This window comes from Trachinotus anak, unplaced genomic scaffold, assembly GCF_046630095.1.
Source record: "Trachinotus anak isolate AG129_WGS33_773 ecotype Australia unplaced genomic scaffold, CSIRO_AGI_Tana_v1 ptg000026l, whole genome shotgun sequence".
Lineage (NCBI taxonomy): Eukaryota > Metazoa > Chordata > Actinopteri > Carangiformes > Carangidae > Trachinotus > Trachinotus anak.
Genome location: NW_027273877.1, coordinates 11,375,356 through 11,388,277, shown reverse-complemented (window position 1 = coordinate 11,388,277; position 12,922 = coordinate 11,375,356). Strand labels below are relative to the sequence as shown.

At 42.0% G+C, this 12,922-nt stretch overlaps 2 protein-coding genes across 3 annotated transcripts in view; one reads left to right on the top strand and one right to left on the bottom strand.

Moving 5' to 3' along the window:
* The window catches only part of LOC139609619 (NLR family CARD domain-containing protein 3-like), a 47,438-nt gene that overhangs the window by 9,239 nt on the left and 25,277 nt on the right, over positions 1-12,922 (top strand). Inside the window, exons 6-9 of one of the 2 annotated variants that reach the window (XM_071464472.1) lie at positions 840-1,016; positions 1,738-1,914; positions 2,549-2,722; positions 3,381-4,051. In XM_071464472.1, coding sequence (XP_071320573.1) covers positions 840-1,016; positions 1,738-1,914; positions 2,549-2,722; positions 3,381-3,390 — 538 coding nt within the window. In that variant the 3' untranslated portion in view covers positions 3,391-4,051. Of the gene's footprint in view, positions 1-839; positions 1,017-1,737; positions 1,915-2,548; positions 2,723-3,380; positions 4,052-12,922 lie in introns of those variants that run through there. The other variant, XM_071464471.1, reaches the window with a different exon arrangement.
* On the bottom strand, positions 8,020-12,264 carry LOC139609936 (uncharacterized). Its single transcript, XM_071465006.1, has 5 exons — positions 12,106-12,264; positions 11,207-11,445; positions 9,748-9,921; positions 8,894-8,940; positions 8,020-8,796 (listed from the first exon to the last, which is right to left on the bottom strand). The coding sequence occupies exons 1-5, from the start codon at positions 12,262-12,264 to the stop codon at positions 8,246-8,248; spliced, it is 1,170 nt and encodes a 389-aa protein (XP_071321107.1). The 3' UTR covers positions 8,020-8,245.

The following is a 12,922-nucleotide window of genomic DNA, read 5'->3' as shown; positions in this document are numbered from 1 at the left end:
ACACTGACACTCAGAGAAACTCTGTTCATCAACTATCAGACCTAAACCGTGGACGTTGTGCTGAGCTGAAGGGTTGTAGGACTGTGAGCACAGGTTTGATCTGTGCTCTGTGACCTTCATTAACCCCGTCCTCACTCAGTCTGCTCCTCACTGGGCGGTTGATGTGAAAACCAGATGAATTCTACTTCCTCATTCAGTGAAGATCAGCTGAATAAATCTGTGGTGTTTTCCAGCAGGAGGCTCTGAACGTTACCTGAAGGTGAACTGGTTGTTGCTGCAGGTCACAGAATCTGACGGCTCACAGAATGGGCTGTAACACCGGTGGTAGACTGAGGCCGAGCACTCGTCCTCCTCAAGTTCTCAACAGTGACACAAGTTCTTCTTTAAAGATGTGGACACAGAGAAATCTTTTCCCTCCTCCTGTAAATGTGACATTGTGCAGTTGTTTGGTGACTTTGGAACATTGAAGCTGCTCCACCATGTTTGTTCTGAACAGTGTGACTGAGTTCTCACTGTTTGTTCACGTCCTCAGTGTTTTGTTTCTGTGCTGATGTCTGTAGTGTCAGAGAGGGAACAGACTAAACAGACGTGAATCCTCTGATTCTCCTCTGATTACAGACTGAACTGAGGTCAGCAGCAGCTGATCAACCTGTGTTCACACCAACAGCTGTATGAATGTTGTGCTGACATTTGGATGATGTGTGTAGAAGGCTGACATGATGAAGATCCACAATAACAGAAGGACAAAGTCACTCTACTCATTTTAGACAAAGATCATTGATCAGGACAAATCTGATTGATTATCAATCATTGATCTACATCTTTGATTCTTTATTCAGATTGTGGAGCTGCAGTTTGTCAGAGATCAGCTGTTCTTCTCTGGTCTCAGCTCTGAAGTCCAACCCCTCCCATCTGAGAGAACTGGACCTGGATGGAAACCAGAACCTGCAGGATCCAGGAGTGAAGGGTCTGTGTGGTTTTCTGCAGAGTCCAGACTGTAGACTGGAGACTCTGAGGTCAGACTCCATGTTTTCTTTCTGTGCTGAGATGAATGTGATGTGAAAGTTGTGTTGACACTGAGCTGCAGACATGAGGCTGATATTATACTGATCCACACTGAGGATCTTCATGGTAAAGTCTGTTTTCTTCTTCTCTGCTTTTAGTCCAGTGACTGTTTCTCTTCAACTTTCACCTCATGACTTTTTAAAACACCAACAGAAACACATTGAATCTGTCAGACAATAACTGATCTATAATCAATAGCTGATGGTCCCAACACTTTTATAAGGCTCTGTGATGTTTGTACTGACTCCAATATTCAAAGCCAAGTTGTCATAGCAACAGGTTGTTTCATCACTTTAAATCCTGTAGGTTCGACTGTGTTAAATATTTGAGCTCAGTCACCAGGTGTCTGTGTCTCTGCCGTTCCATCAACTAGTGAATTTAATATATATTTCTATACATTTGTTCTCATGTCTCCAAACTTCAGCCTGACATGTTTGTTGTCTTTGAAAACTTGAGGATCTTTAGTAGAATCTGCACAACATGAGTTTGTATAGATGGAGCCACAGGTGGAGCTGGCAGAGTTGAAGAGGTGGAGTCACTACGTCTTTATTGAAGCAGCAGCATGTTGTCATGAATATTAATGAGAGCTGTTTTTACTTTGTCTGTTTGACTCTTTGTGGTTTCAAGCAGGAACTTTGTCTCCTAAACTCACATCTTTGATTCTTTATTCAGATTGTGGCGCTGCAGTTTGTCAGAGATCAGCTGTTCTTCTCTGGTCTCAGCTCTGAAGTCCAACCCCTCCCATCTGAGAGAACTGGACCTGAGCTACAACCAGGACCTGCAGGATCCAGGAGTGAAGGGTCTGTGTGGTTTTCTGCAGAGTCCAGACTGTAGACTGGAGACTCTGAGGTCAGTTCACTGTTGTAGATCTTATATCTTGAATCCACAGCTAATGAAGCTTCACACACAAGTTGAATCCATTGACTGTGAATGAATGAATGACATTGTAAATAGTTGTTGTCTCATGTTTCCAGTTGTTCTTCTCTCACACTGAGAATGATTCTTCAGTTTCAGCTCATTTCACTCACTTGTCATGAATAATGTCTGTTCACTTCAGTTCAACCTTCACAGCTCACACACTCGTATTTCTCTCAGTCAGAGGACTCATGTTTTCTAAATCCACTGGAGAAAATGTCCAGTGTTAGTTGTTCAAGTCAATTCATTTTTATCACAACAACATACACAAGATCCTCACAACTAATATTTGTCCAAAGAAAGTGAAGAAACAATCTTCTTTTTTTCAGTAGATTTCAGTGAAGTGTCAGGACTAATGTCTGTTTGATCAAACTGTGTGTGTGTGTTTTCATCTGTAACACAACACACACAACTGTTGTGTTGACAATGTTGTGTTGTACTGACATGATGAAGATCCACAATAACAGAAGGACAAAGTCACTCTACTCATTTTAGACAAAGATCATTGATCAGGACAAATCTGATGGATTATCAATCATTGATCTACATCTTTGATTTCTTTATTCAGATTGAAGGACTGCAGGTTGTCAAAGATCAGCTGTTCTTCTCTGGTCTCAGCTCTGAAGTCCAACCCCTCCCATCTGAGAGAACTGGACCTGAGTCTCAACAACCTGCAGGATCCAGACCTGAAGGATCTCCGTGGTCTCGTGCAGAGTCCAGACTGTAGACTGGAGACTCTGAGGTCAGTAGAGGGGCGGAGTCAGTCCATGCTGCTCTCAGCAGTATTGTACTAAACACAGTTAGTATCAGAGCAAAGATCCAGTGTTTCCTGTGAACCTCCAACCTCCTGCTTTCCTCAGTGAAGCTGTGAGAGGAGAACGGGGACAGGCTTCAGGATTGGACAGAAAGACAGAGAGAGAGACAACAGTCAGCCAATCAGAGCAGCCAGAAGCTTGTTGTGATCATGTGTGTGAGTTGATGTGAAGACGACTGTTGTTGTTGTGTTGATGTGTACAGGAAATAAAGCTGATTCCAGCTGACAGCCTCACAGATGGACAGAGACAGTGTCCTCATTCATCAAACTGTCCGATCTGATCTGAGACTGTTTGTTCTCTGGTTTCAACACTAAACAGCTGATCAGTTTCATCTGTGTCACTTTGTTTCCACTGTGGACTGAGTGAAGTGTGCAGAGTGAACAGACTTGATGCTGAACGTCTCTGCAGGTCTGTGAGCTTCCAGCTCAGTGTGTTCACTCCAACACGTTAACATGAGAGCTGAGAGGAAGCAGCTGCTGCACATCTGGTCTGAACAGGACTGAAGTCCCTGCTGCATCACTGACTGATGAAGTGAGTCTCTGTAAACACTGATTCATCTCCTCTGCTTTCTTCTTCTCTGCACAGATGTTGGTGAGAGTGGAGAGGAGAGCTTGATCCAGCAGTGACTGACAGAGGAATCAGAAGAAGTGGAGATGACTCTCAGTGCTGCAGTCTGAACTGATCTGAGAACAGCTCCACTGTCACACACAGAGTCCAGTCCACCATCATCCCTGTGTGTTCCTCTGGATCTGACAGAGCATCATCAGTGTCTCTGGACTTAAAGCTCATCAAGTTCAGCTCTGAACAGTTTCCTTGTTGAGCTTCACAAAGAGGGAATTTCACAGTAAAATGACTTGAACTCTGAAGATTAGTTTGACTCAGACGTTGAAGCCTCATGTTCTTCAGCTGAACTTTACAAGATATTATTGTACAGGAGGAACATGTTGTTTTTATCCTCCATCTCTTCATTCAAGTTGTGTTAAGGAGGAACAATCACACAGACCAACAACTCTTTCACTGTGTATATGGACATGTGAGTGTTGTTTTCAGACAGGCTTGAAAAATGTTCATCTCTCCATTATAATGCTGAGTCAACAAGTGTCACTGATTCAATGGATCATGAATTAACTGGACTTTAAATCCTCCTTTATGGTCAATATTTTTTTATCTTGACTTCCTGTTTGATTCCTGGTTTTTAATCTGTCATTGTTTTTACATTTTACTCCTCTTTTATTCCATAAAGCTGCCAATTTATTACTAAATGACTGTGTGTGTGTTATTGTTGTGTTGTGTGTTTGTTGTCTGTTTGTTGCTATGACTCTGGACTTCTACACCAACATGAAACAAAAGTCTCATGAAAGTTTTTAACAGAGTCAAAAAGATGTTCAAAAGGTCAGTAATGACCTCCAGGGTTTGATGCAGTAGAGTTTATTCCTTGTGACAAGTCATAGACCCGAGCCTGTCCCAGACCAGACCGATGTGTAAACTGTTCTTCACATCCTTCTATACCTTAAAAAAAATCCTGCCCACTTTGCCTCCAAAAAGGCAACTTTGCCTGCCTTCTAAAACAAGATGTCCCAGGTGCCTTGGAAATAATGGAGTCACAATCAGCCTCCTTCACAGCTCTTTACCTTTTTTGACAGTTACTAATGGTGTCCTGCTACATCCTCAATTATCTTGCATGTTCGTTCTGTTGGTGTCATGTAACCTTAGTTTGAACCTCCTTAGCTGCCATCAGCTGACTCCCTTATCTTTGAAGGGGCTTCACTGCACCTTTTTAAAAAGAACTGCAATGCACTTGGGAATACATTTATCATGTTTAATTACATCTGTAAGCCCAACTATTGTCCTATGGTTGCTCCACCAATGCCCTAAGGTTGCTCCACTGGTGTTCTAATGAGTAGCTGGTAGCTGGTATCATCAATCATCATGTTGGCATGCTCAGCCAACAAGCCATCGTTGGTGTTCTCTGCCAAGAAGTCATTAAAGGTGTTATGCTCTGCCAAGAAGTCATTACAGTGGTACACTTAGCCAATGCTTAGCCAATGCTCTAACAGCCTGGTACATGATAACAAACCACACTGAGTACACATAATAGGTGGTAATATGTAATAGGTGTGAGTTTAACTCCTAGGTATTGATTAATTTCACTCAGTAAACAATGATATGATATAATATCAGAATAAACATCATCTATGTGTCGTTGCCCCCCCCAGAAATGTTCCCATTTTTCACTGTGAATTAAAAACACAGTGGAGAGACGGGCAGCAGAGCCCCTCCAATAGGCTGCAGCCTGCAGACCAGGGGGCGTGGCAAGATCGGAGCGTGACGTAGCAATCGGACAAGTGGCTAGTGGAGGACCGCTACGTCACATACCATTTTGGGTCAAAGTTCATTAGAACAGACATATGGAGGAAAAAGGATTAGTATGTGTGAATGATTGCAGAGGTACTAGATATAATAGTGTTCAAAATAAGGAGAGTGCAATTGACCTTACACTAGTATCAGATGGAACTGCAGGAGCTACAACATGGGAAGTATTAAACCAGTCACCAGTTGGCAGTGATCATTACCCTATAATAATTAAGACAGGAGTAGAGATACACCAAGAGGAGGAGCTAAGGATTCCAAGATGGAAATTAAACCAAGCAAACTGGGAATTGTTTCGTGTGCTGAGTAAGAGAAGGTGTGAAGCTTTACTTAGAGAACACATCTCAGATGGGGACGAGTTTAACGAAAGTTAGTGGCAGCCAATATGCAGCAGCAAAGGAAACCATACCAAAGAGCACAGGAAGCAGAGGTGAGAAGAATGTTCCATGGTGGAATGAACATTGTAGGCAAGCAGTGAAAATGAGAAACAGCATTTAGGCAGTTGAAAAAACATCACTCACTAGTCACATTAATCCAGAAGATCTCAAGCAGCAGTTAGGAAAATTATAAGAACAACCAAGCGTGCACACTGGAGGTGATACTGTGACACAATAGGGAGAGAGACATCTGAGGTGGGGGGTATGGTCAGGAAAATGAGTGGCATTAGGAGGAATTCTTTAATACCGGCGTTGACAATAAGCAACAAAACAGCAGTCAGCAGCATAGAAAAGGCAGAGCTTTTGGCAGAGACTTTAGTGAAAATCCACAGTTCATGGTAGTATTACAATTGTTCAACACACTGTGGGACACAGGGAAACACTATGGAACGGATGGTAACAGAGAGGCTACTGTACTTTCTAGAGAGTAAGGACTTGTTCTCTCGCTTCCAAAGTGGGTTTTGGAAAGAGAGAAACACCATGGACTCTGTGCTACGCTTGGAGTCAGAAATGAGAAAAACCCAAACAAATAAGGAGATAGTAGTTGCTGTATTTTTCCATATAGAAAAAGCCTTCGATATGTTGTGGAAGGAAGGTTTACTAAGTAAACTGAATAGATTAGGGGTGGGTGGCAGGTTGTACAACTGGGTGCTGGACTTCCTCCGTGAGAGGACAATAGAAGTAAGGGTGGGAACAGAATACTCAAGAGGATATCAGGTTGAAAATTGAAGTGTTTGTAGTCTGATATTATTTAACATCATAATTAATGATACTTTTGAGTAAATAAAAAATTCAGGAATAGGTAAATCTCTGTATGCTGATGATGGGGCCTTATGGGTAAGGGGGAGGAATCTAAAGTATATTCAGGGAAAACTCCAGGCAGCAGTTGGGATTGTGGAACAGTGGGCAAATGAGTGGGGCTTCAAGTTATCTGCAGCAAAGACACAAGTGATATGTTTTGCCAGGCGTCATAAAACAGTATCACTGAAATTATATGAGCAAACACTTGAACAAGTCAGAATAATTAGATTTCTAGGTGTACTATTTGATTAGAAGTTAACCTGGAAACAGCATATTGATAAGATAAGGGACAAGTGTAAAAAGGTCAACATCTCCTGAGATGTTTGTCTGGAGGAGACTGGGGCGTAACCAGAGCTTCTTTGTTGTTGTTGAAGATATACCAAGCTCCGAGGCAGAAACCGAGGAGAAGAGGCAGCCATTACCCATCTGAGGATAGGGCGTACAGGACTCAGTTACACTCTGAATAAAACAGGCAAACACCTGGTAACTGTATGAACTGTATTCATCCTGAATCAGTCCAGCATGTGTTGATTGATTGCAGGGCACATGAAGGAAAGAGAAAACACCTCAGAGCAGCACTGAGGAGAGCTGGACTTAGTTTCACTCTGGGGAGTCTACTAGGAGGAGGAGCAGCGGGAATTTACCCTCACTTAATTAAGTACCTTAAAGAAACAGAGTTAATAGAAAGGTCCAGGATTGAAATTATTTTCTGTAGCAACATATGTGACCAAAGCTAACGGCAGCCTAGTTCACAGTGTGTGAATATGATTGAGTAACCGTGGCTTGATAACGTTATGTGGGTTCGTATGATCGTTACTTTCACATTTCATTTTCTCTGTTTTTAGAAGAAACCTCAGCCTCAGAAAGAAAGAGCTGAAAGACAAATCCTAAAAGTCTGCACTGGAGTCCCAGCCTTCATTAGAGACTGTTGGTGGATGGATATAAATATAATATTTAGAAATATATATTATAATGGATGGGTAGAAAGATAAATATACTATAATACATTGATATTAATGCAAATATACTATGGGGTAATATAATAGATGGATAGGAATATAAAATATTAATAGGAAATTAAATCCTTTCTATATATGCATATGCAAATAGAACAACAAATGCAATAAAGACTGTATAATAATTCAATGTGTTCAACATGTTCTGTATGACCAGGTATGAGGGTGTAACTGGATCACTACACCACGCCCCTTGGGGGGTGTAACTGGATTGTCACGTCACGCCCTGATCACGCCGCCACGCCCCCTGGTCTGCAGGCTGCAGCCGGACCCTTCTCCAGGCCACTGACATCCTTCAGGTGTACGACTGCCACCAGCTCGGCTGCAGTATTGACACGCAACTGTAGTTGCAATAAAGCTGCAAGGGATGTTTTCAAAGGTCTATAGACGTGCTTTCAAAATAAAAGACCAAGAGGTACACTTCAAGCTGTTTTTGACAAAGTCACTGTAAAACCTAATGTCTTAGAACTTTTCATTCTTCCCTCTGGACATAAATGTTCAACACCAAGAGCCTCAGAATCAGGCCTTTTCTCAGACCTTCAAACAAACTGACAGAATTTCAGTTTGAACTGAGTCAGTTGAGTAGACCTGAGATTCACAGAGACCAAACATTCACAGTGATACTTTTATTGTGAAAGGATAAATAAATGACAGATTATCAAAAATATATATATCCTGTAATATTTGTAACATTTACAATAGTTCATAAACAAACTTGTTCAGTACATTAATGTGAAAACATGTTAGTGAGTGAAAGAGACATGTACAGACTGAACGATCTGTTCAACAGTGAGAGAGTTTCTCTAACAGGAGGAGACTCTCTCTACTACACTGAACACAGAGACACTGAGGAGCCAGACGACCAGAACCCAAACCCAGGACACAGAGGCTGAGTGAAGGTGGTGTTGAAGGTGTGGAGGTGGATCAGTGAGTCAGAGGAGACTCTGTAGAAGGACAGAGAGCCAGCAGGACAGTCCACATACACTGCTACTCTCCTCTGTCTGTTGGGGACAGAGGAGGAGGAGACGGAGAAGGAGACAGATGTTTCTCTCTTATTGTGACAGACAGAGTGAACTTGATCAGAGCAGTACAGTCTCCAGGACTGATGGTTCTCTCCAAACACACAGTCTTTTCTGGTTCCTCTCCTTCTGATTCCTCTGTAACTCACTGATATATAAACCCTTCCACTCCACTCCACCTCCCAGTAACAGCGACCAGTCAGACCAGTTCCACACAGCAGCTGAGCCCAGTGGTCAAATCTGTCTGGATGATCAGGATACGACTGATCCTCCTCCACATGAGTCACCTTCCTGTTGTCGTCAGACAGTTGGAGCTTTGTGTTCACTGTGTTTGTGTCGATTGTGAGTTCACAGGAATCTGATGGAGACAACGAGACACAACACAGGTGGAGTTATTGATCTGTTGTGACTGAGTCTTGTTTCGTTTTCATGAATCAAATGAAAAACACACTTACACTTCCTCAGACCTCGTCTCAACCACTGGACTCCACCAGGCTCCACCCTGAAAGAGGGAGGGGGCACATTCACATTCAGCATGCAAACATAGACATTACACTGCTTTTAAAGACAGATGGTTTATTACTCTCTTCAGATGTAGGCTTGTATGTATGGATGTACAGTCACCACAGAGAGAAAGGTAGTGGAGTCTTTATCTTGTCATTATACAGAGAAAATATTTCATCATTTGTGAAGACACACAATCCTTCAAGCTTCCTTCCTGTGTGTTGAGTTTAGAGTCTTTCACTTTGCTCGACAGTTTCACAGTCTGTGATATGTTAGATGAATAAATCTGACAGATGTTCACATGTCAGGGAAGAGACTAAACAAGAGACAGTCAGAAACACATGTTGGAGAGGATCAAACAGCAGGAGGCTCAAACAGTTGGAAATTCTTCTTCTGTATCTTATCAAAATGAAGACTGTGAGACTCCTTGGTTACTGTGAGCAAATGAGTTCAACAGTAACGACCTGCTGCTCAAAGCTCTGCTAACAAAGGGAGCTGTGAATTTAGTGTGCAGGTACTCTTTCTTTGTATTGCAGCACCTGTCCCACTGAGGTTAAATACATGTGAACGACTACTTACAACTACATTTAGGAAAACATCTTGACCATCAGTAGGTGAATAATAATAATAATAATGATAATAATAATATAGAAATAGATGAAAAATCTCCACAGACTCCACATAAAGTAATTTTCAGAGTCTAGAAATGACTGTTTAACAAAATCCTACACAGTTTGGATGAATATTCGCTAATGCAAATCAGGTTTTACATGGTCATCAGTGAAACAGGTTGATGAATCCTGACCTGAGAATTTCCAGTGAACACTGTGGACTTGCGGCGGCAGCAGACAGCAGCCTCACTCCTGAATCCTGCAGGTTGTTGTTACTCAGGTCCAGTTCTCTCAGACTAGAGGACTGGGAGCTGAGGACTGAGGACAGAGCTTCACAGCTTCTCTCTGAGAGCTCACAGCCACTCAGGCTGAAGAGACAATAATGAAGAAGAGGACAAACAATATCTGTGTTAAAAGGAACAAAAACCTCAGTTTGCTTCACAGTTCCCAACAAACTAACAGCACTGCATTTCAAAACTGGGCAGAATATTAAACAGATATTTTTTCTGTGAATCACAGATCTGCCCCTGTCCACATGAAGTGTCCTCGGGCAAAAACCTGACCTCACCAGTTCCTTGCATAAGTAGGTCCCTGCCATCAGTGAGTTTGAATAGATGAATGAGAGGCAACATGTAAAGTGCCTTTGGTACAAGTGCTATATAAATACAGGGAGGTCCACCAGGGGAGCATCTGCAGGGGTCATGGTGGAGATAATCACGTCCTGGGCCCAGAGCTGGGTGCGATACTGAGGCAGGTCAGGCCAGTAATGTTGTATAGAGCGAAGCAGCACGACCACAAGACAGAAGCAACATGGTCAGAGGAGGAGAGCTGCTCTTCAAACATGATGCCCAGGTTTCATGGTTGGGGTAAGTTGAAGAGGTGATTTTGATATTGACATTGTGATGGAGAAAGTGGCCATGATGAGTAGGAGTTCAGTCTAAGAGAGGTTGAGCTGAGGCTGAACGACAGACATTAATCTTGAATTCACTTATTCCTCCTGACAGCAACATTCAAAGACATCCAGTTGACAGTGACGATGACATTACATCCACATCTCTTAAGGATGTAGTAATTATGTATGAAGTTTCTCAGTCGACTTTAGATCCAGTCCAGAAATGTGTTTCTTCAGAGAACGTCAGAGAAAATTACTGACAGAGGCAGAAACTACAGTGATTCCACAGATAAAGCTCATCAAATAAAACTGTGCAAATTATTATTATGAACCAGTGGTATTAGTATTATTAATTAGTTCATTTGTCCATTTGTCTTTCAAGTTATTACTTTTTATTGGTTGATAAAACATACAACATGTTTTGTCATAGTTCTCATTACCTATTATTTAGTTGTAGTCCTGAAAAAAAAGGTTGTCAGTGAATGATTTAGCTTTCACTGGCGTCATTAACACTGACATGTAATCATCCAAACCACATTATAAATCATCATCAATGAATTTATATCACTAAACCAGAGTTCATATATGTGTGCTCTACAGACTATAAAGTTGAAGATGACAAATGGACTGACACATTTAAAAATGTGAAAAATCATTAGTGAAGCAGTTTAAAGTGTACGGCCCTCCCTGATGTCGACAGTGTTGGACTTGATATACTCGATATTTCCAGCCATTTCAAACAAACAGTAACTTCATCTGACCTGAGAGTTTCCAGTGAACAGTGTGACCTCCTCAGTGCAGCAGACAGTGACTCCACTCCTGAATCCTGCAGGCTGTTCTTACTCAGGTCCAGCTCTCTCAGACTAGAGGACCGGGAGCTGAGGACTGAGGACAGAGCTTCACAGCTTCTCTCTGAGAGCTCACAGGCGCGCAGACTGACAATGAAAAAATGAACATGAGGACATGTAAGTGTTAAAAGGAACAAAGATCTCAGTTTGCTCTACAGCTCGAAGCAAACTAACAACAAAATGCAGAGCAGCTGATCATTCAGAATTTATATTGTTAGTGCTGACACTTTAAGTTGACATGTAATTGTACTTTGTCTTCATGTATTTTGATTTCTCAGTACATGTACAGAAAAAAATGGCCTGTGTTCAAATGTGCGTTCCACATGAGATGGTCAGTGAGCCAGTGCCACAACCTTCAGTGTAGTTTTTACAGCAGTGACATCCAGCTGTTCATGTCTTCTCATCCAAAGTCCACCCTTCCACCATCTTCCCTCTCTGATTGTCTACTGGAAATGATCTCCTGGTTGTCCTCTAACTTTCTGAAACTCAGCAGTGATACAACTGAGGTTCTCCTCGTTAGTACCAAAACTACCTTAGCCAAACTTGACAGTTTATCTCTAGTTATTGACAATGTCACTGCATATGCCTTCTATTTGATATCCTCTGACATCCAGAAATGAAACAGCTTAAGCTTTGAATACATTTCAGGTGTTTGTAAATCTATTGGATACTGTTGTTTATCCATAATGGGACATGTATATCATGTTTTTCTTTTCCTGGGACTGACCTTCATTGCCTCTGATCTTCTTTAAAATCCACTTTGCCACATGCATAGCATGTTGAGTAGTGTACATGTTGACCATCAAGTTCACTGTTTGCAGTCTGCTTGCATCCTCCAGATAGCATCTTTTGATGGCAGGGAAACCATCGGGTAACTCAGCATCCTGCAGGTACCACTGGAAGAGTTCCAGTTCTTTAGCTCCCAAATCCTGCAAAGCTTCCAGCAGCTGCTCCTTCACAGACGCCTCCATCTTTTCTCCCTGGTAGAATCAGAGGATTTTTACAGCTCAATAACACACTCTTTAACCTAGAATAAAAATCTCAGATGATCATATTACATGCTCTGATATGTTTGTTTGATGCACTGAGCTGATGTTGATGTTGAAGGGATGAAAGATTGTAAAATGCATCCACAGATCAGTAAAAAACCTTTGTCATCAGTGACTGTCGACCTGGTAAACAATTATCAATGAATCTTACAGATCTGTGAGATTAAACTGAGCCAACTGCAGCCACCTGCTCTCCAACTTCATCCAGGACAAATTCAAGTCACACATCGGTCTGACTCACAGCAGTGACGGCCGACAGCAGACAGAGACTGAGACTCAGTCTTCATCCTGCTCCTCAGACGTCGCAGCGTCGGCTGTGGGTTTGATGAGAGAACAGCTGAGACACTTCACAACAAGTTTGTGGTGTGTGGGTTTAAAAGTGATTTAACAGCTCAGTTCACTCACCTGGTTTGGTGATTCTCAGTTGAATTGGGTGTTTAGGCGTCTCAGCTAAATTTATTTTTACAGCTTTTAGATGTCGAGCTCATGTGTGATCTCATTTAACAAACAGTATTTCTTTGCAAAAGAAGAGTCAAACCTGTCATATGGTTTTATGGTTCTGGGCCTTGTTTTTTTTTTA

What these genes read in the sequence shown, in the direction of transcription:
- LOC139609936 (XM_071465006.1), bottom strand. Translation starts at nt 12,264, where the DNA reads ATGGAGGCGTCTGTGAAGGAGCAGCTGCTGGAAGCTTTGCAGGATTTG. An exon ending in ATGCAAGCAGACTGCAAACA is followed by an intron (nt 11,446 to 12,105) that starts GTGAACTTGATG and finishes TTCGAGCTGTAG; the next exon opens with AGCAAACTGAGATCTTTGTT. An exon ending in TGTTCACTGGAAATTCTCAG is followed by an intron (nt 8,941 to 9,747) that starts GTCAGGATTCAT and finishes TCCCTCTTTCAG; the next exon opens with GGTGGAGCCTGGTGGAGTCC.